The sequence below is a fragment of the Stegostoma tigrinum genome, chromosome 2, assembly GCF_030684315.1.
Source record: "Stegostoma tigrinum isolate sSteTig4 chromosome 2, sSteTig4.hap1, whole genome shotgun sequence".
NCBI classification, from domain to species: Eukaryota; Metazoa; Chordata; class Chondrichthyes; order Orectolobiformes; family Stegostomatidae; genus Stegostoma; species Stegostoma tigrinum.
This window is the reverse complement of record NC_081355.1, coordinates 146,081,865-146,105,084: the sequence shown is the minus strand read 5'-3', so window position 1 is coordinate 146,105,084 and position 23,220 is coordinate 146,081,865. Positions and strand designations below refer to the sequence as shown.

At 41.6% G+C, this 23,220-nt stretch overlaps 1 protein-coding gene across 14 annotated transcripts in view; it reads right to left on the bottom strand.

The window, feature by feature from the left end:
- kmt2ca (lysine (K)-specific methyltransferase 2Ca) overlaps positions 1-23,220 on the bottom strand; it is a 489,348-nt gene that overhangs the window by 26,041 nt on the left and 440,087 nt on the right. For 13 of the 14 annotated variants that reach the window (XM_059639788.1, XM_059639789.1, XM_048520987.2 and 10 more), the window contains 6 exons: positions 20,874-21,021; positions 19,584-19,768; positions 18,195-18,349; positions 17,608-17,851; positions 16,554-16,696; positions 2,911-3,018 (listed from right to left, as the gene is read on the bottom strand). In XM_059639788.1, coding sequence (XP_059495771.1) covers positions 2,911-3,018; positions 16,554-16,696; positions 17,608-17,851; positions 18,195-18,349; positions 19,584-19,768; positions 20,874-21,021 — 983 coding nt within the window. The remainder of the gene's footprint in view (positions 1-2,910; positions 3,019-16,553; positions 16,697-17,607; positions 17,852-18,194; positions 18,350-19,583; positions 19,769-20,873; positions 21,022-23,220) is intronic. The other variant, XM_059639791.1, reaches the window with a different exon arrangement.

Here is a 23,220-nt window from a genome sequence, read left to right as displayed (position 1 = left end):
GTATTAGAATGGGCTTCATCTTAGTACTACTGAACACCTTACTGCAAAAATGTTCCATCACCCAACTCTTATGCATTTCTACCCCTCTCTGTTGGGACATACACATTATGTCTGGTATTTTAATACTCATGAATCTGGGTAAATGGCCATAAACAGGAATTATGAAACTGACAAATCATTCTGGGGTAATGTAGTGCCAGAAGGCTTCCTGACAAAACATACTGTAAGAAACAGAAAGCTTTTTGACACAAATTCGATCTGGAAATATGACATAAGGGAATAAGCCTGCATGACACCCCATGCCAATAGTGTCTGAAATTATCTTAGTGTCTGGCGTCATGCTGTTAATTGTGCTACTTAACTGTTACGGAACTGTCATTGTTGCTGCCGTACGTTAGGATGCAACTAGAAGAGATGACAGAACTTTTTTTTTAAAATGTGAAGATAATAATGTCGAGATTTGTAAGCTGTGTACAGTAGTTAATCCCAATTGTTTATAAGCTTGCTATCCTCCACATAAATGGATTAAAAATATGCATTGCCAAAAGACATGAAACTAAAATATGGCATTAAAATGTCAAACATATTTTTTTGCTAGCTAGCCTGGGTTGCCTCAATGCATTTCTCAACCAAATGTATCCTCAAATTATGCATTTTAAGAACTTGGCCACAATTGAAATTCAATAAATATTCTTGTTTATTGTTTTTGATCAAAGGTGTTAAGAGTTTACATCACTGCCCTAATGTAACTTATACAATGAGAATAACTGTGCCCACAGTCTTTTCCACTCTGAAATCCTTTGAGGGCTGGAGGTAATTTCACCACAGCCCAATGACGTATTCACTCTTAACTGTACCATTGAGTCTCCAGAACCAATTCTTTTCTAATTCAACTTTGCTTAGCTAATGGAGCTAAGGATTGATAAGTCTCCTGGCCCTGATGGAATATATCCCAGGGTACTAAAAGAGATGGAATAGCAGGTGCAGTGGCGGTAATTCTCCAAAATTCGCTGGACTCTGGGGCAGTCCCTGCAGATTGGAAAACAGCAAATGTGACGCCACTGTTTAAAAAGGGAAGTAGACAAAAGATGGGGAATTATAGACCGGTTATCTTAACCGGTGTAGTGGGGAAAATGCTTGAGTCTATTATCAAGGAAGAAATAGCAAGGCATCTCGTTAGAAATTGTCCCGTTGGGCAGACGCAACATGGGTTCATGAAGGGCAGGTCATGCTTGACAAATCTTTTGGGATTCTGTGAAGACATTGTGAGCCAGGTGGACAATGGGGACCCAGTGGATGTGGTGTACTTAGATTTCCAAAAGGCCTTCGACAAAGTACCGCACAAAAGGCTGCTGCATAAGGATGCATGGCATTCGGGGTAAAGTATTAGCAAGGACAGAGGATTGGTTGACTAACAGGAAGCAAAGAGTGGGGATAAATGAGTGCTATTCTGGCTGGCAATCAGTGACTAGTGGTGTGCCTCAGGGATCGATGTTGGGACGGCAATTATTTACAATTTATATAGACGACTTGGAGTTGGGAACCACATGTAGGGTGTCAAAGTTTGCAGATGGCACTAAGATGATTGGCAGAGCAAAGTGCACAGAGAAACATAGATACATTGAGTGAGTGAGCAGAAGTCTGGAAGATGGAATACAACGTAAATAAACGTGAAGTCATACATTTTGGTAGGAGTAATAGTAAACGGGATTATTACTTGAATGGTAAAAAGTCGCAGCATGCTGCTATGCAGAGGGACCTGGGGTGTCCTTGTCCATGAATTACAGAAGGTTGGTCTGCAGGCACAACAAGTAATTAGGAAGGCAATGGAATTTTGTCCTTCATTGCTAAAGGAATTGAGTTTAAAAGCAGAGAAGTTATGTTACAGCTGTACAAGGTGCTGGTGAGGCCACACCTGAAGTACTGTGTGCAGTTTTGGGCTCCTTACTTGGGGAAGGATGTACTGGCACTGGAGGGGGTGCAGAGGAGGTTCACTAGGTTGATTCCAGAGTTGTGGGGGTTGGTTTATTAGGAGAGACGGAGCATATTGGGATTCATTGGAATTCAGAAAACTGAGGGGGGATCTTATAGAAACATATAAAAGTATGAAGGGAATAGATAACAGAGAAGTAGAGAGGATGTTCTCAATGGCAGGTGAAGCTAGGACAAGAGGACATAGCCTCAAGATTAGAAGGAGCAGATTTAGAACTGAACTGAGAAGGAACTCCTTCACTCAGAAGGTTGTTAATCTATGGAATTCCTTGCCCAGTGAAGTAGTTGACGCTACTTCAGTAAACGTTTTTAAAGATAAGGTAGATTTTTTTTGAACAATAATGGAATTAAGGGATACTGTGAGAACGCGGCTCAGTGCATCCGAGTCCACAAAAAGAACAGCCATGATCTACTTGAATGGCAGAGCGGACTCCAAGGGCCAAATGGCCTACTCCTGCTCCTAGTTCTTATGTTCTTAAAAAATTTCCATATTGGCATCTTGTACATCTGTTCTCCTAGACCATTATTTAAAAAATAAGCAAAGAATATCAGGAGAATGCTCTTTAAAACATCACTAACTTTGGCAAAAAGGGTAAATTAATCAACCATTACATTAACTGCCTGTGGAATCTACTAGAGAGCAAAGCAATGTGATAGAACAAATAATTATGCATGTTTGCGTGATCAAATCCTCTTACGTAGGTTTTTTACCCAATATTTGTCACTGAATTTTTTCTTCTTGACCCCCTTAAAATTTACCATCATACAGTCTTAGCATTTATTTCTGGAATGTGACTTTATTTTAATATAGTTTAGGTAGAGCTCCAATTTGAGATTCAGGTTTCTAAGCAAACTCACTTATGCAGGTCTAATTTTAAAACTGCCATCATTATAACAACCACCTATCAGGAATATTACCTTTAACTCTGGAGTTTTTGCTTGTGTGGCCATAGCGTACTGGACAAAGCAATTATTGCTACAGAAGACAATATCAGGCTCAGGTTTGCTTGTTCCGTTTCTTGAATCCTCAGGGAGAAAATAAAAGGTATAAGATGGTGTTCTGACATAAATACACACCCTAGTGACTATGAATTATTAGGCATGTGAAAACTTGCTGTCAAAACTGAAGCAAATGATCAAAACAGTAATCAGAACGCAAATGGCAAGAAGGTTTTGATGCTGTACAGAATTATGGAATGCATATGTTCTTAAATGAGACAGGTACTTTGGGCGCTACAACATTGTTTTATGCAATAAAACATGATTTCAAGAAGAAATGTGTGACAGCGCACCACCATTTGTGAAGCGGATAGTTGCTGTACTCCTTTCACTTCTTTATTCTTATACGCAATGTTGTTGGCAAGGCTGGCATTTGCTGCCCATCCCTAGTTGCCCTTGAGCTGATTAGCTCTCAAGGTGATTTCAGAGGACAGTTAGAAGTCAACTATGTTGTTATAGGTCAATTCACACACAGACAAAATCTGCGGAGAATGGCAGATTTCCTAAGCGATATTAACATCTCAGGTGCATTTTTCCAGCATTGTCACCAGACAAATTTTTAATGCCAGCTTTTATTCAATGCTGATTTCACCATTTGCTGTCATAAGATTCAAACCCTGATAAGGAGGCCAAAGTCAGTGACAACCCTGAAGACTGGCATAAATTGAGAATCCAGCAAAGGAAGACTGATAAGATAATAAACAGAGAGAAAATAAACCAAGGGCAAACCTAATGAGGAATATTAAAAACTATCAATAAAAGCTTCTTTAAAAATATATAAAAAGAATGAGAGGTCAATGTGACAATAGGTCCTTTAGAAAATGAATCTGGTGAAATAGTTACAGAGAACAAATAAATGGCAAGGGAGGGCAGCTGTACAAGACTTTGGTCTGGCCATTTTTGGATTACAGTGTAGTTCTGGACACCGCACTATAGGAAAGAAATGGAGGCTCTGGACAGGGTACAGAACAGTTTTACCAGGAGGTTGCCTGGTTTAGAGTGTATTAGCTCTCTGGAGAGGTTGGACGAACTTGGATGGTTTTTGCTAGAGTGTGTCAGAAACTGAGGGGCAACCTGATAATAAAACAAAATTAAGGGGCACTGATTGGGAAAAAGACCCCTTCTACCCCAAGTGGGAATGTCAAACAGTAGAGCCACAGGTTTAAGGGTGAGAGGGGGAAACCATTAAAACGAGATGTGCGCTGTTAAATTAATTTTACGCAGAGGATAGTAGGTGCCTGGAATGTGCTGTTATGGGAGGTGGTAGAAGCAAATACAGCACTAAAATTTAAGAAACATGTGGACAGACACACAAATAGGTGAGAATAGAGAATTTGGATGAGGTGCAGGCAGATGGAATTAATTTAGAATGACATTATGGTTGGCACAGGTATGGTGGGCCAAAGGGTCAGTTCTTGTGCTGTACTGTTCTGTTTACCTCAGTAATACTGTAGAACATAGGGGGAGAAATTCAGAACCATCACCATCACTACAGAAGTAGCATTAGATAAATTAAAGGGGTGAAAATTAGGCAAGTCCCCTCGCTCTGATGCTTGCATCCTAAAACTAGTAGCTAGTGTGAGATTTCTGACCTTGTCCATCCTAGTCAAACACTGGCACCTCCTCATCTATTGTTGGAATATATCAAGCAAAGTCAGCATGGCTCTATGATAAGGAAATTTGTTTAATTTGTCTAATTTGTTTGAGTTTTTGAGAAATCTCAGCCAGAGTAGATTCAGGGGAGCAGGAAGTGTGTCATATTGAGTACCTTCTGAAAGTCCAAATAACGTAATTCATAAAAGGCTAAGTCATAACAGCCCATGATGTTGGAGGTAGTACAGATGGTACATTTACATCGATAGTAAATTGAATTATAGGTAGGAACAGTAAGTGGGGATTGGGGGTTTTTTTTCAGGTTGGTGACCTGTCAGTAGTGGGGTTCCAGAGAGATCAGTGCTGGGTTCACAACTGGTCAGAATATATATATTGATAGCTCCAGAGAGGAGAAACTTCAGTTGTAAGAACGGATTGGATACGTTGGGACTATTTCCTTACAAGATAAGAAGGCAAAGAGGAGATCAGGTAGCATCCTTAAAAATCATAAGGTCTGGATAAAATTGATAGGGAGAAATTATTCCAACTTAAAAGTATTGTGAACAAGACTGCAGAGATTTTATGTGATTTACAAAAGCAACAAAAATAATGTGAGAAAATATTTGCTCTAATATCGGTTTAGGTCTGGAATGCACTGCCTGCCAGTGTGCCAGAGGCAGAGTCAACTGAGGCACTGGAGGATTAATAGAATAGAAAAACAGAAACTAGGAGGAGTAGGCTATACAGCCCTTCGTACCTGCTCTGCCACTGAATTTGTTCATGGCCGATCATCTAACTCAATACCCTGTTGCTGCTCTCTTCCAATACTCTTTGATCCCTTTAACACAAGAACTATATCAAGCTCCTTCTGGAAAATGTTCAATGTTTTGGCTTCAACTGCTTTTTGTGGCAGAAAGTTCTACAGGCTCATCACTGTCTGAATAAGGAAATTTCTCTTCACTTCAGTCCTTTACCTCACTTTAGACTGTGACCCCAGTTCTTGAGCTCCCAGTCATTAGTAATGTGTGTGTCTGCATTTACCTTGACAAGTCGTTAGAATTTTACACAGTCTGTGAGATTTGCCTTTGTCATTCTTCTAAATTCTAGTGAAAACAGTCCTAACCAATCCAGTCTCTCTTCAGAAATTAATCCTGCCATCCCAGGAATCAAGTTTTATTTTTGTTGCATGTCCTTCTGAGCTGAGCATCCTTCCTCAGGTAAGGAAACTAAAACTGTACAGAATATGCTAGATGTGGTGTCAACAAGGCCTTCTACAATTGCCGCACCATGTCCCAGCTCCTGTACTTGAATCCTCGTGCTATGAAGGCCAACATACCATTTGCCATCTTTCTTCATCGCCTGCTGCACCAGCATGCTTAATTTCAGAAACTGGTGGACTAGGAACACCCATGTCTCAATCCACTTCCCCCTTTCACACTCTATCATTCAGACAATCTACTTTCTTGCTTTGCTACCAAAGTGGATAACTTCACATTTACCAAAATTATACTTCATCTACCATGCATTTGACCACTCATGCAACTTATCACACTCAAGTTTCTCTGCATCCTCCTCAAGAGTTTAACCTTCCACCCAGCTTTGTCTCATCTGCAAACCTGGAGATGTTATTTTTTGTTCCCTCATCTAAATAATGCATATATAAAGTGAATAGCTGGGATGGAAGAACTCAACCCTTTGGTACCTCAACAGTCACTGCCTGCCACTCGGAAAGAGACACATTTGTTTTTACTGTTTCCAATCTGCCAAACAGTTCTCTTCCTCAGAACTCAGGAAGGTCACCAGACCCAAAACTCTGATTTCTTCTTCACAGATGCTGCCAGACCCACTGAGCTTTTCCAGCCACTTCTGTTTTTGTTCTGATTTACAGCATCTGCAGTTTTTATGGATTTCATAAGATGTGTATGTTTCTCTAGTTGTGATGAAAGTTCAGTAACCGGATGGAGCATGAGCTGCGGAGCACTGTAACTTCTTTTACGTTGTAACCCTGATAGACATAGGACAGAACTGCTGTGGTGCCAGTAGTGCTGGCACTGGTGGGTATAACAAAGTGACAGACAGTGATTGTATGGGAAGCATCTACGGCAGATGTGTGCAAAACAGGAGAATGGAACTAAGTCATAAGGCTTGTGAGAGTTGGCGCAGACACAATGGCTTCATTCTGCTATGTAACAATTCTGTGAAGACCTTTAAGGTCAAATTCAACATTCATGTTGCTCATCAAAATTTGTTCTTTATTTGAAGTAATGAAAAACCAATTGAACAGTCAAGAATTGTTGCACAGCACAGCAGTGTGGGCAGAATGAAGTAGATGACAGTGGTAGCTAAATAGATAAATGGAAATTCTGGGCAATCTGAGATGGAGCATGGGAAAAAGTAGTAGTTGTAAGAGCTGCTCCTTTTTAAGGGGTATTTCAGTGTTGGAGCCAATGTACTTGAATTCTAGGAGCAGTAATTGCTGTTTTATAAGCTATTGCATTGTTTCAGAACTTTGGATTAAAATAATTAAAAATAACGGCATTTTAAAAAGGAGGAAGAGAGACAAAGAAATGACCACATGGGAAGTGAATCAAACTAATAAATTAACCTGCACAGCTGTCTGACCCAGTAGTAACATGCACAGCTAACTGCCTCACCTGTTTGGTTTCAAGTATCTCTGGACATTCAGAGTTTGTCCGAGAAAAATTAAGTGAAATTCACAGCTGACATTGGTGAAACTGGCGTTAGGAGAGCAGCTAAGTGGCTAGTTTTTAAGTGTAACCTTAGTGGGTTTTTATTTGTAACGTTACAATAGTGAGTACAGTGACTTTTAAATTTTTTTTATTGAGATCTACCTTTTGATTAAATTTTGAAAATACACAAACACAGGTACTGTGTTAACCTGGAGCACTGTTTTTAGAACAGTATGACTGTGCCATTTTCTGGATCTGTAGACTGTTAAGGTGCAAAGATAGCCTTTGGTAGAGTGATGTGCTCTTCCTGTCGATGAGGGAGAGTTTCTGTATGACTGATGATCATGTCTACAGGAAGTGTGTTTGGTTGCGAATCCTATTGGATCACATGGATCGGTTAGGTCAGCAGTTAGAGACAATGAGGAATTCAGATATGTTGATAATTGGGATGCCTTCTGGGGAAGGTGGGACCTGTACAAGAAGGACGGGTTGCATCTGAACTGGAAGGGGACCAATGTCCTGGGTGGAAGGTTTGCTCGAGTAGTTCGAGAGGGTTTAAACTAGTATGGCAGGGGGGTGGGAACCTGAGCTGTATACCAGAGGTGAGCGTTGATGCAGGTGAGGCAGTAGCAAGAGGTAGACCAGCTAGTGGGAAGGATTTTCCTGGGAAGGAACCAAGGGATCGGTTAAAGTGTGTTTGCTTTAATGCAAGGAGTATCAGGAATAAAAGTGATGAACTTTTACCTGGTGCTATGATGTTGTGGCCATAACAGAGACATGGGTTTCTCATGGGCAGGAATGGTTGCTGGATGTTCCAGGGTTTAGAACATTTAAAAAGAATAGGGAGGGGGGAGAAAGAGGAGGGGGTGTAGCACTACTAATCAGAGAGGGTATCACAGCTACAGAAGCTTCCATTGTCGAGGAAGATCTGCCTACTGAGTCAGTATGGGTGGAAATTAGGAACAGCAAGGGAGTAGTCACCTCGTTAGGGGTTTACTACAGGCCCCCCAATAGCAGCAGGGAGATTGAAGAAAGCATTGGTCGACAGATTTTGGAAAAGTGTGCACGCAGTAGGGTTGTTGTAATGGGTGACTTTAACTTTCCTAATATTGATTGGAACCTCCTTCGAGCAGAAGATTTGAATGGAGCTGTTTTTGTAAGGTGTGCTCAGGAGGGTTTCCTAACGCAGTACGTTGACAGGCCGACGAGGGGAGAGGCCATTCTAGACTTGGTGCTCGGAAACGAGCCGGGGCAGGTATCAGATCTTGTGGTGGGAGAGCATTTTGGTGATAGTGACCATAACTGCCTCACATTCTACATAGCTATGGAGAAGGAGAGGATTAGGCAGAATGGGAGGATATTTAATTGGGGAAGAGGAAACTATGATGCGATTAGACATGAGTTAGGAAGCATGGACTGGGAGCAGTTGTTCCATGGTAAGGGAACTATAGACATGTGGAGACGTTTTAAGGAACAGTTGTTGCGAGTGATGAGTAAATATGTCCCTCTGAGACGGGCAAGAAGGGGTAAGATTAAGGAACCTTGGATGACGAGAGCGGTGGAGCTTCTAGTGAAAAGGAAGAAGGTAGCTTACATAAGGTGGAGGAAGCTAGGGTCAAGTTCAGCTAGAGAGGATTACATGCAGGCAAGGAAGGAGCTCAAAAATGGTCTGAGGAGAGCCAGGAGGGGGCACGAGAAAGGCTTGGCAGAAGGAATCCGGGAAAACACAAAGGCATTTTACACTTACGTGAGGAATAAGAGAATGGTCAAAGAAAGAGTAGGGCCGATCAGGGATAGCATAGGGAACTTGTGTGTGGAGCCTGAGGAGGTAGGGGAGGCCCTAAATGAGTTTTTTGCTTCTGTCTTTACGAAAGAAACGAACTTTGTAGTGAATGAAACCTTTGAAGAGCAGGTGTGCATGCTGGAATGGATAGAGATAGACGAAGCTGATGAGCTGAAAATTTTGTCAAACATTAAGATTGACAAGTCGCCAGGCCCGGATCAGATTTGTCCTCGGCTGCTTTGGGAAGCGAGAAATGCAATTGCTTCGCCACTTGCGAAGATCTTTGCATCCTCGCTCTCCACTGGAGTCGTACCTGAGGACTGGAGAGAGGCAAATGTAATTCCTCTCTTCAAGAAAGGAAATAGGGAAATCCCCGGCAATTATAGACCGGTAAGTCTCACGTCTGTCGTCTGCAAGGTGTTAGAAAGGATTCTGAGGGATAAGATTTATGACCATCTGGAAGAGCATGGCTTGATCAAATACAGTCAACACGGCTTTGTGAGGGGTAGGTCATGCCTTACAAACCTTATCGAGTTTTTTGAGGATGTGACTAGAAAGGTTGATGAGGGTCGAGCTGTGGATGTGGTGTATATGGACTTCAGTAAGGCATTTGATAAGGTTCCCCATGGTAGGCTCATTCAGAAGGTCAGGAGGAATGGGATACAGGGGAACTTAGCTGCTTGGATACAGAATTGGCTGGCCAACAGAAGACAGCGAGTGGTAGTAGAAGGAAAATATTCTGCCTGGAAGTCAGTGGTGAGTGGGGTTCCACAGGGCTCTGTCCTTGGGCCTCTACTGTTTGTAATTTTTATTAATGACTTGGACGAGGGAATTGAAGGATGGGTCAGCAAGTTTGCAGACGACACAGAGGTCGGAGGTGTCGTTGACAGTGTAGAGGGCTGTTGTAGGCTGCAGCGGGACATTGACAGGATGCAGAGATGGGCTGAGAGGTGGCAGATGGAGTTCAACCTGGATAAATGCGAGGTGATGCATTTTGGAAGGTCGAATTTGAAAGCTGAGTACAGGATTAAGGATAGGATTCTTGGCAGCGTGGAGGAACAGAGGGATCTTGGTGTGCAGATACATAGATCCCTTAAAATGGCCACCCAAGTGGACAGGGTTGTTAAGAAAGCATATGGTGTTTTGGCTTTCATTAACAGGGGGATTGAGTTTAAGAGTCGTGAGATCTTGTTGCAGCTCTATAAAACTTTGGTTAGACCGCACTTGGAATACTGCGTCCAGTTCTGGGCGCCCTATTATAGGAAAGATGTGGATGCTTTGGAGAGGGTTCAGAGGAGGTTTACCAGGATGCTGCCTGGACTGGAGGGCTTATCTTATGAAGAGAGGTTGACTGAGCTCGGTCTCTTTTCATTGGAGAAAAGGAGGAGGAGAGGGGACCTAATTGAGGTATACAAGATAATGAGAGGCATAGATAGAGTTGACAGCCAGAGACTATTTCCCAGGGCAGAAATGGCTAGCACGAGGGGTCATAGTTTTAAGCTGGTTGGAGGAAAGTATAGAGGGGATGTCAGAGGCAGGTTCTTTACGCAGAGAGTTGTGAGAGCATGGAATGCGTTGCCAGCAGCAGTTGTGGAAGCAAGGTCATTGGGGTCATTTAAGAGACTGCTGGACATGTATATGGTCACAGAAATTTGAGGGTGCATACATGAGGATCAATGGTCGGCACAACATTGTGGGCTGAAGGGCCTGTTCTGTGCTGTACTGTTCTATGTTCTATGTTCTAATTCACAGGAGCTAGGTGGTGTGAGGGGTGGAAATTGCAGGAAGGGAGATAAAGTTAATGTATAGTCAGTTAGATGGGTTGCCTACAGGAAAGAGAGGTCATGAAGGAGTCTCCTGCAGCTGTCCCCATCCCAAACAAATGTGCTGTTTTGGAAAACGTAGGGGCTGATGGGCTCGTAGGGTAATGTAGCACTAACAGCCAGCTTTCTGCCTCTCAGACTGCCTCTAATGTAATGAGGGGTGCGCCAGGTTCCACGTAATCAATTCTGATAGAGGAGTCTCTAGTCAGAGGCACAGACAGATGTTTCTGCAGCCGACAGCGAGCTACTAAAAAATAAGGTGCTGCTTCTCTGGTGCCAGAATCAGGCATCTCAAACATTCCTAAAGGGGAGAGGGACCAGCAGCAGGTCATTGCACACAATGGAACTAACAACATAGGACAAGAGAGACATGCCTAGGAGAAAATACAGGAAGGTAGGCAAGAATTTAAAAAAAGGAAGGCCTCAAGGGTAGTAATATTTGGATTATTCCCTGTGCCACGTCAGGGAGAGTAGGAATAGGAGGATGAATGCATGACTGAAGTGGCGGTGCAGGGGATAAGGATTCACACTTTTGGATCATTGGAATCTCTTCAGGGGTAGAGTGATGCGTAACAGCAAGGTGGACTGTGCCTGAATTGGAAGGGGACTAATATACCGGTGTGGTGATTGCTAAAGCTGCTCAGGAGGATTTAAACTGGTAGGGAGTGTGTGTGACTGCGCGAGAGCAGGAGAGAGAGCGTGAGCACCATCAGTCTGAGACTGGTATAACTGGGCAAAGGGGCAAGTCAAACAGTCGGAGCAGGCAGAAGCAAAGCAGAGAAAAAGGCAGGATTGATAAACTACATTTATTTCAATGAGAGTCTACAGACAATATGTTCCTATCAATAAAGGGTAAAGCTGGTAGATGCAGGGAATGCTGGATGACTAGATAAATTGACGTTTTGGTCAAAGAGCAGGAAGCATGTGTCAGGTATAGACAGCAGAGGTCAAATTAATCCCTGGCATCGTCTAAAGACAGGAGGAGTATACCTAAGAGGGAAATTAAGAGGGTAAAGAGGGGACATGAGGTATCTTCGACAAATAGGGTAAACAAGATTGGCAGGACTGACTGCCACGAGGGGTCATAGTTTTAAGGTGTTAGGAGGAAGGTATAGAGGAGACGTCAGAGGGAGGTTCTTCACCCAGAGAGTTGTGAGGGCATGGAATATTTTACCAGTGGTAGTCGTGGAAGCGGAGTCATTAGTGACATTTAAGCGACTGCTGGACATGCACATGGACAGCAGTGAATTGAGGGGAACGTAGGTTAAGTTATTTTATTTTGGGATTAGGATTATTCCACGGCACAACATCGTGGGCCGAAGGGCCTGTACTGTGCTGTACTTTTCTATGTTCTAAGAATTCAAAGGGATTCTCCAAATACATTAAGTACAAAAGGTAACTAGGGAGAGTATAGGGCCCCTTAAAGATCAGCAAGACCACCTACGTGTGGAACCACAAGAGATGGAGACGGTTGGTTTTGGTTGGGGGGGGGGGGTGAAAAAGAAATACTAAACGAGTATTTAGTGTCAGTGTTTACTGTGGAGAAGGATATGCAAGATAGAGAACATGGGGAAATAAATAGTGATATCTTGAAAAGTGCCCACATTACACAGGTGGACTTCGGGGTCTACGCGAGAGTCAAGACGACACAACGACACGTCTTCTTCCTCAGGCAGCTCAGGAAATTTGGAATTTCCATAATGACCCTCACCAACTTTTACAGATGCACCACTGAAAGCATCCGATCCGGCTGCATAATGGCCTGGTATGGCAACTGCTCTGCTCAGGACCATAAGAAACTACAGACGATAGTGTGCACAGGCCAGACCATCACGGAAGCCAAATTTCCATCCACAGACTCCAGTTACATGGCTTGTTGCCATGGAAAGGCTGCCAACATCAAAGGCCCATCGCACCCCAGTAATGTTCTCCTACAACCTCTTCTGTCAGGCAGACGATACAGAAGCTTGAACACATGCACAAGCGGTTAGGGGAACAGCTTCTTCCTGATCATTACTTGACTGATGAATGGATTCTCTATCTTCAAATATTGCTGATCTTGCCTAGCACACTGCCAGTGCATAGTAACCTGTACGCCTTTGTCAAGGTTTTTTTTAAACCACCCTATGATCTGTGTGCCCTTGTTTACTATGATTGCCTGTACTGCTCGTAAACAAAGCTTTGCACTCTTCTTAGGTACACATGGCAATAAAGATATCAAATCAAAGTAAAAACAGACCAGGCAAGCAGTTTGCTGATTTCAACACTTACTATAAGGTGATAAGAAGGAGCATAAACTATCTTTTCAGTTCTTCTTTATTCTTTTAGGGATGTGGGCACCACTGACAAGGTTTGTTGCCTATCCAATATGTTACTCTTGATAATGAGGTGTGGAGCTGGATGAACACAGCAGGCCAAGTAGCATCTTGGCCGAAGTGTGTAGGCCCGAAACGTCAGCTTTCCTGCTCCTGAGATGCTGCTTGGTCTGCTGTGTTCATCCAGCTCCACACCTCGTTATCTTGGATTCTCCGCAATCTGCAGTTCCTATTATCTCTAATACAATATATTACTCTTGACTGGTTTAATAAGCCATTGCAGAGGGCAGTTTATAGTTAACCACACTTTTGACATAGGGAATGAGGAGGCATCAGAGGGGTTGGTGAGCTTAAAAATGGACTATTCCCAGGGTCTGCATGAGTTGTATCCCAGGCCACTGTGGAAGACATAACAGGGGCGCTGTCCCAAACTTTTAACTTTTCTCTGGCCATCTGAGGTGGTTCCACCTTTCAATATGGGTCAGAGGGATAAATTAAAGACTTACAGACAAGCAGGACTCATTAGTGGTAGGGAAGTTAGTGGAGAAAATTCTGAAGGAGAGAATTATCCTCCACTTGGACAGGCGAGGTTTGATGAGGAATAACGTGGATTTTAGTCAAACTTTGACAAGATCCAACGCTGGGAGACTGATAAAACAGGTAAAAGCACATGGGATTCAGGATAACGTGGCAAGTTGGATCCAAAATTGGCCTAGTGGGAAGAGACAGAGGGTGGTAATAGAAGGCTGTTGCGTAAATGGAGACTACTGACCACTGGCATAACAAAGGGATCACAGTTGGGTCCCTTTTTGTTTGCGATGTGTGCAAGAGCTGTTTGAGAATACAGGGGCGAGGACAAGTATGGTTCCAGGTGATGCAATGATTGGCTAGGTGGTTAACAGTAAGGAGTAAGATCTTAGGTTACAGGAAGATATAGACGGATTGGTCAATATGGAAAATCAATAGCAGATGGAATTTGATCATGAAAAGTGAGAGGTGATGCACCGAGGAAGTAGTAACACAAGTGAGTACTCCATGAACGGCTGATCACTAGGAAGCTAAAAGGAGCAGAGGATCTTGGGGCTCTCGTCCACAGATGCCTGAAAGCAGCAGAATAAGTTAATGGGATGGTTAAGGTGGCATATGGCACACTTGCCTTTACCACTCGTGGTATAGGTTATAACTGCAAGGAGGTTAATGTTGGAGCTGTACAAAACTTTGGTTAGGCTGCTGCTGGAGTGCTGTGTGCAGTTTGTCATCACATCATAGGATGTGATTGCACTACAGGGAGTGCAGATATTCACCAGGATGTTACCCAAGTTGTAGCGGTTTAGCTATGAAGAGAGGCTGGATAGGCGTGGGTTATTTTCTTCAGAGTAGAGAAAGATGAGGGGGAATTACTTGAGGTCAAAAGAGTTATACGGCATGGAAACAGGCTCTTTGGTCCAAACAGTCCACACTGAAAATAATTCCAAATTAAACTAGCCCCACCTGCCTGCTCCTGGCCCATATCCTTCATTTTTATTCATTTGTGGGATGTGGGCATCATTGGCTGGTCAGCATTTCTTGCCCATCCCTAGGTGCCCTTGAAAAGGTGGTGGTGAGCTGACTTCTTGAACTGCTGCAGTCCTCCTGCTGTGGGTTGACCCACAATGGTATTAGGAGGGAATTCCAGGATCTTGACCCAGTGACAGTGAAGGAACGGCAATATATTTCCCAGTCAGGTTGATGACTGACTTGGAGGGGGAGGCGTTTCTACCTAGCTGCTGCCCTTGTCCTTCTACACGGAAGTGGTTGTGGGTTTGGAAGTTGCTATCTGAACTTTTGCAGTCCATCTTGTAGATAGTACATACTACTTATACTGAACGTTGGTGGTGGAGGGAGTGGATGCTTGTGGATGTAGTGCCAGTCAAGCAGGCTGCTTTGTCCTGGATGGCGTCAAGCTTCTTGCATGTTGTTGGGGCTGCACTCATCCAGCTAGTGGGGAGTATTCCATCCCACTCCTGATTTGTGCCTTGTAGATGGTGGACAGGCTTTGAGGAGTCGGGAGGTGGGTGCAAGGTTTAGAGGCAACATGAGGAAAAATATTTTCACCCAGATGGTGGTGCGAATCTGGAATACATTACTTGGGAGGATAGCAGACCTCACAACCTTTAAAAAAAATGTGAATGAGCACTTGAAATATCATAACATTCAAGGCTATGGGTGAAGTGCTGGAAAATGGGTTTAGTGCAGATAGGTCTGCACAGACTTAGTGGGCCAAGGGTGTTCTTTCGTGACGTATGACTCTCAAGTCACACACCATCCAGATCAGGTAAGCATGACATATTTCCATCTCCAAAAGGACATTATTGTACCAGTTTTGCTTTTTTTTTTTAAGAACAGAAAATGAGAATGGTTATGTTCATCACTATTAGACTAGCTTTCAATTCCAGATTTTATGGAATTCAAATTTCACCATCTGCCATGCTGGGATTCGAACCCATGGCTCAAGACCACATTTAGACCAGACCAAGTTAAGATCTCTACAGGGGAGGTGATGGCCTACTGGTTTTATTGCTAGACTATTAATCCAGAGATCCAGGTAATGTTCTGGGGACCTGGGTTCAAATTCCACCATGGCAGATTAATTCAATGAAACTTGCTCAGTGTTGGGAAGATCAAGCTGGCTCACTCAGGCCCTTTACAGGAGGCAACTGCCAACTTTACCTGACCAGACCCACAGCAAAGTGCCTTCTAGGCAATTAGGTATGAGCAATAAATGTTGGCCTAGGCAGTGACCCACATCCTGCAGATGATTAAAAAAAGACATTGTTGTAAAATCCATCTGGTTCACTAGGATTTGAACCAGTATCCCCATAGTATAGTCGAGGGCTCTGGATCACCAATTGAGTGAAATTAGCACTATGCGTTAGACTCATCGTCCTTTAAGACTATGAACAAATCGGAATTATAATACTGGCAGTCTATCAATATGTAGTACCTCCCTGATCCAGCATATTGTACTGCTGGAGGAAAATGCTTTGAATTATTAATACATTTACTTCACCTTCATTACATGAATAAACAAGAGTAATAACATTTGAACACTTCTTAAATGGCATCAGAGTAAACCACGGTGCTATTCTTGTATTGTCATGTGACTGTACTGAATATATTTATACAAACAACAGAAAATATCCTTTACAGGGGGTTACATTATAAGCAAATTTAGCTAGAAATAAAGTCATTACTAGCAATGTCCCAAATTTTATAAGATTTGCTTTAAAAGGAAAGTTTTGAATTAATAATAAGTCTAAGATTTGAAGTCTGTGTAGCAAATTTTGCAACAAAAGTTACTGATCACTGAAAAACATACCTGCTTGTATAATGGAAGATCAGTGATTGTCTTCCGTACACCATTACCAAGCACCACAACATCACAATGACGGCACCACTGAGGTTTCGAACTGGTAGAGCTGTTCATGACTGCTCGATTGTCTGCTTTGAGTGCCACTGTGCCTGTTATTTGGAGGGGGGGAGGGGGAGAGAAAGAGGGGGAAAACACAGGAGTGCTAATTGAATAGAAAGAAAATGGCACACACCAGGCTACAGAAGTAAAAACCATTTCCCATGCATTTACAATCACATTCTCAACATGTTAAATTCAGTAGAGTTCATCATGTAACGTTTTTGAAAAACGATAGCAGATCATTACAAAACTGATATATCGGCACTTCAACATACTTCTAGAAATTCAAATAGACTGATACACACCCTGTACCCAATAGATACACACACTCGAATTGGTTTTGTTCACTGCCATTTAATCCGTGGAAGGCTAAAGAAGGAATTTTCCCTGGTCTGGGCTGTGACACTTACAAGTAGGGGACAACTAACCTGTCAACTGACATACACTGTGAGGAACAGGTGTTCAGCGTTGTACAATCCATGAAAAAGTCCCAGCACACAGTAGTTAATTAACTGAACATTGTACAACTAATTCTAGGCAAACAGTTGGCAGAATATTACAACTTGTTTTTGTCAGCCAATTATTTTAGATTATTGCCGGCAATGTACTACTCTGCAAAATCTCCAAATGCAAATAAACCTTAATGAATTGCTGGATGTTTTAAATAAAACCCATTATGTGGATTTTAATTTGAAGATATCATGCTTTATATTCTGAATGCATCAATGTTACAGAAACTCTTTTTTATAAAGTTCACCCATCTTCCTCAGTGTGTAGATTTTCTGTTAAGAAATGATCGCCTAAGCATTTGTCCCTTTTCTAATGAAAATGTTTAGTGTATATCAATGTTAAAAAATTTCATGACTTGTTTCGCTCAACATCACCAGAACAAAAATAGGCAGAAATCTCCACACAGTAAACATATTGCCAATAGCAGTAGTGACACAATATACAGACTTACCACTGGCAGGAATCATATATGGTAGGCCAGTAGGCCCAACAGGTCTCATTATCTTGACAGGGCCAGTAAAACAAGGGTGAGAACCATGAGCCATTAGTGAAGGTCTGCTCTCCAAGGCTTGGGTGAATTTGTAAGCATTAATCAAAGGCATTGAAGGTGGTTCAGGTGCACTGCTGACCTCATAACTGTTAGGAACTTTAATGTGTAGGAAGTCAGCCACTCTTGCTACAACACCATTAATATCCTAAAGAAAAGATACACAGGATATATATATATATTTTATATAAGCTTTTGTGTTTATTAGGTAGTGTCTATATCTATACTGGCTCAAGAATGTGCTTTATCATTCAAAAGTCGTTGAACATTGTGCAACGTGGAGAAAGATTGAGCTATGTTTGCTGCTTTGGTATAACAATTTGAAAAATTTAGAAACAAGATGAGCATTTCATGTTGAGAGAGGGAAATTACATTGGTTTTACATTACAATTACATTGTATTTTGTGAAGCTTGTCATTCCCAAAAGCAAAAAATGCCAAATATTTATAAAAATATTTTACCAAATTTTATATGAAAATGGCAAGTCTTACCTCAGCAGCTGATGGAGTCAGAGTAAGTGCAACTGACACAAAACCAATTTTGGGCCCATTCTGGGACTGCGTAAACTGATTTCCGAAAAACATGGTTGAACCCATGTTTCCGAAGGTTGGCTCCATTTTAACCTCACTCTGTCGAACTTCTGAACCTGAAACCAGAAAAGAAATGCGCATTTACTTTGAAATCTGTAGAACCTTTAGTTTGAAAAATTTTAATACCTGAGAAGATTGTGATGAGAGTTAGGTTATGATTTGACTTGCAGAGCAGGCTTGAGGGGCTGAATGGCTTACTTCTACTCCTACTTTCAATGTTGCAGGCATGCTTGATTTTTAGGTGAAGCCAAAAAAGGTTAGCTTGTAATTAAATAAGCAAATCTTCATTTGTGTAGTTAACAGGAAACCTCAATTTTCTGTGTGCATGTTTGATGGGAATGGGGAGGCACACAAGGCTAGAGATTTTCTTTAAAAATAAAACAGATGTTTACTACATAAGAAAAAAAAGAAACCAGCTACCTAAATATAAACTACTGTTTGAAAGATTCTAACAAAATAAAATTTAATCCATTCCCAACACCATATCAAATCCAACTCTTTACGGTGATTTAAAAACTGAAACAACTGCAGATGCTATAAATCAGGAACAAAAACAACATTACTGGCAAGCTCAGCAGGTCTGGCAGCATCTGTGAAGGAGAAAACAGAGTTAACATTTCGGGCCTGGAGAAAATGTTCTGAGGAACAAGTTCTAAAGGGTCACCAGACCTGACACGTTAACTCTGTTTTCTCTTTCACAGATGCTACCAGACCTGCTGAGCTTTTCCAGCAGGTTTGTTTTTGTTCCTTTAGGGTGATTTAACAGCTTCATTCCAGTTCAGATTCTGTGAACTGCGAAGTCTTCTTACATGAATACTCAAAACTGAAAACTGTGACTTTCTCAGTATTTTCTTTGTAAAGACCCTTCTTAAAATTTTTGAATGTGGACTACAATGGGAGGAAAAAAGCTGTTGTGAAAACCAAGGATTATTGAAGGATTGCTGCAATTTTTAGAAACATGTAACCTGACAATCATTGCAAATATTGTTTACACAGCTGCTTGTTCAAGCAGAAGTGGAAGCCTAATTTGCAGATAGAGCTGAGGAGTGTGTATAAAGTATTTTCAGTTATTGTTGACAAAGGCCTTCTGCCTAACAACAATTATATTATTTGCTTCCAGGTAGCTGAATATCTTGGGGGTGAGTCTTTTGGTAGAAAGCATTGAAATTCCAGAAGAAAAGGAGCTGTATTTTATTCTGCAGCAAAAAGCATTGCATGTCTGAAGACAGCCAGTTTATTTCCCCATTCCGATTACTGTAAACTGTGACTTTTAATTGAGAAGTCAAAGACCTTTGCCAGTGGAACTTGGAAGCATGGGAATGACTGGGGATGGAGCTGCATCCAGTGGCTCTTCTTTCACCAGAGTGAGATCAGGATATCTGCTGATCTCCATGCCTACTACGCTTTCTGGAGACGACGAAGCTACAAAGCTGTCTGGCGAATCACGGTCATCATCACCACAATGCTCCTGGCCTCTGTAAGGAAAATATATTTGCCTTATATACCCTTTATAATTAATGAATACCAAAAACAGCATTATTTTGAATCTTCACAATATCTACAAATTTAAAGCAAAATACTGCATATGCTAGAAACGTGTATCAAAGTGTTGAAGAAACTCCGGCCTGGTAACATCTGTGGAGAATGAAACGGAGCTAATATTGATTCCAAGATGATTGAGTTTGTGTGCTATTTCTGACCTCCATAGGATCCAGAAAGCAAATTTTATTATATAGGGAAGGATAAAACACAAATTATATAGGATATATGGCCACTCATCCCAAACAACCCATGCTGGTATCATACTCTCTTTTAGCCTGTTTACGTTCTCAAAATCTACCATCATAACCTTCTATCTTCTCTTTGACATACTCGCCCAAAATTTAAATTTAAATCCATTTAAATTATCAGTGGTAGTGAATTTGACAAACTCATTGTTTTTTTGGGAAAAGTCGTCTCTTCTGAATACACTAGTGGATGTCTTGGTGACTATCTAATGGTGATCGCTTCCGGTTATACTTTATCCCATAAAGGGGAACATTTACTTTGCAAATGGTGTGAAGCTGGTTCAAGGAGGCTTATTATATTGATATGTGAAATGAGTGGGTTAGGATCTTATGGGGAAAGTTTGGACAGGTTGGGCTTGTTTCCAGTAGAGTTTAGAAGAATGAGAGGTGACTTGATTGAAATACGTAAGATCTTGAATAGTCTTGACAAGGTGGATACATGAAGCATTTTACGTCTTGCGGACAAGTCCAAAACAAGGGGGCTCAATTTTATAATTAGAAAATCACCCCTTTTAGGACAGAGACGAGGAAGATTTTTTCGTGGAGGGTTGTGGGACTTTGGAACTCTCTGCTTCAGAAGGTAGTAGAGGCAAGGTCACTGAATACTTTTAAGGCAGAGGTAGATCAAATCCTCTGCCTAGCAAGAATCAAAGAGATAGTTACCACACCTTCTTCAGCAACTTGAGACAAATCAGAAACAGTTCACAACAAACTGTGGTATAACCATTCCACGACAACCAAAAAGTGGAAAACTTACTCTAGTACTATAATTATTAGAAAAAAATTGCCAAACCTCAGGTCCTCATGATTGTTGTGGGGTGGAGTAGGGAGGGAGGCAGGAACATCTACTGTTTTCGGTCCATGGGCCAAAGCTCTTGCCAACAGATCATCTTCAGGTCTAAATGGCAGCTGATACTGTTTTGGTCCAAGGCCTTTGCCAACTGAAAATAGTAATTACTTATTTACTAAGTAATTAAGAAAATAAATTGTATAAAACAAATTCTTAAGACCACTACTGATTACAAAACAGCACAACTTAACATTAGAAAACTATATGATTTTGTGAGATAAATCTAAAAAACTGTAGAATCAAAAAATAATTAGAATAAATGTGGATGAGAGAGATTTAAGAAGCTATTGATGTCTTTTAATATTCTTGTTTTATTGGATTTTCAGATATCTGGAGCAGGGATAGGTATCTACTAATAAAACTATACATTCGTGTTAGACCCTAAGTTGTAGTAGCAGAATAAACCATTTAGCCTAGGGAGCCTGCTGTTGCATTCAATAAAATTATGGTTGACCTGATGGTCTTTAACTCACTTTCCTGCCGTTTTCCCATAACCCTTGACTCTTTTATTAATTAAAATTTTACTCATTTTACCCTTGAATATTCTTAATGACTCGGTCTCAACAGCCTTCTGCAGCAAAGAATTCCACAGGTTCACTACACACAGGAAAAAAAATCATCCTCATCTGGTTCAAATGTGTGACCCTTTATTCTAGATTACGCCTTTTAGTCAAGTGTTTCCGACAAGGGGAAACAATTTTTCCTTACTTATTTATCCTTTCAAGTTCACTAAGAAATTCACATGCTTCAATAAAGTTGCCTCTCATTCTTCTACATTTAAATAAATGCAAGCCCAAATTACTCATCCTCTCCTCATTAAACATTCCTCCATACTTGACATCAGTTCAATGAACTTTCTCTGGAATGCCTCCAAAGCCAGTCTATCTTTCCTCAGGTAAGGAGCCTAAATTTCCATTTGAAATAAATGCCAACATTCTTCTTGCCTTCTCCTTTAACCGGAATTCAGATGGATCTTTTTGAAATTCATCCACGAAGACCCCCAAATTTCTCCATTCTGCAGTCTCAGGACATTGGATGCCTTCAAGGCAGAGATCGACAAATTCTTGATCTCAGAAGGAATCAAGGGCTACAGGGAGAGTGCAGGGAAGTGCCCATCAGCCATGATTTAAATGGCGGAGTGGTCTTGATGGGCCGAATGGCCTTACTTTCACTCCTTTGTCTTATGGTCTTTCTCTACTTACATGATACTCAGTTCCTTTATTCTTCCTGAAAAGATGTCACATTTTGGTATACTATGTTCAGTCTGCCAAATATACCCATATATCATATCGCTCTGCAGACTCCAAGTCATTCTGGCCATTTGTGTTGCCATCTATTTTTGAGTCCTCCACAAACTCAGCTACAGTACGTTTACTTTCATCAACCAAGTCATAAATATATATTGTAAGTAATGGTGGTCCCAACACTGACCTGAGAGACACTCCATTAGTTACCATCCTGAAAATGTTCTCCTTTATCCCACCTCAGTTTGTTGGTTAGCTAATCTTTTAACCACGTTAATATACTACCTTCAACACCATGGATTCTTACCTTATTAAACCGCCTAATGCATGATTACCTTATCAAATCTGAAAATCCAAATACATTACAACCACTGACTGCCCTTTAACCATCCTGCTCATTACTTCAAAGAATTTTAGTAAACATATCAGGCTTGATTTTCCCCTTTAGGAAGCCATTTGGACTCTATTAAATCACATTACATATTTCCAAGTGCTCTGCAATTACATTCTTTATAATAAGCTAACGTATTCCGGATAACAAACCTTAAGTCACGTGGCCTATAGTTAGCTGTTTTTAATCAGCTTTCCCTTTTAAAATGAAGCTTTTTAAAAAATATTCATTTATGGGATGTGGGCGGTGCTGGCTGGCCAGCATTTCTTGCCTGTCCCCAGTTGCCCTGAAGGTGGTGGTGGTCAGCTGCCTTCTTGAACCACTGCAGTCCTCCTGCTGTAGGTGGGTCCTCAATGGTATTAAGGAAACAGTTCCAGGATTTTGACCCAATGACAGTGAAGGAATGGTGACATATTTCCAAGTCAGGATGGTGAGTGGCTTGGAGGGGTACTTGCTGATGATGGCGTTCCCAAGGCATTTGTCCTTCTAGATGGAAGAGGTCGTGAGTTTGGAAGTAGCTGTCTAGGCCTCTTCGGTGAATTTCTGCAGTGCATCTTGTAGATAGTACACACTCCTGAGCATCGGTGGTGGTGGGAGTCGATGCAGTGTCAATCAAGCTGGTTGCTTTGTCCTGGACAGCGGTTTTAAATCCTCT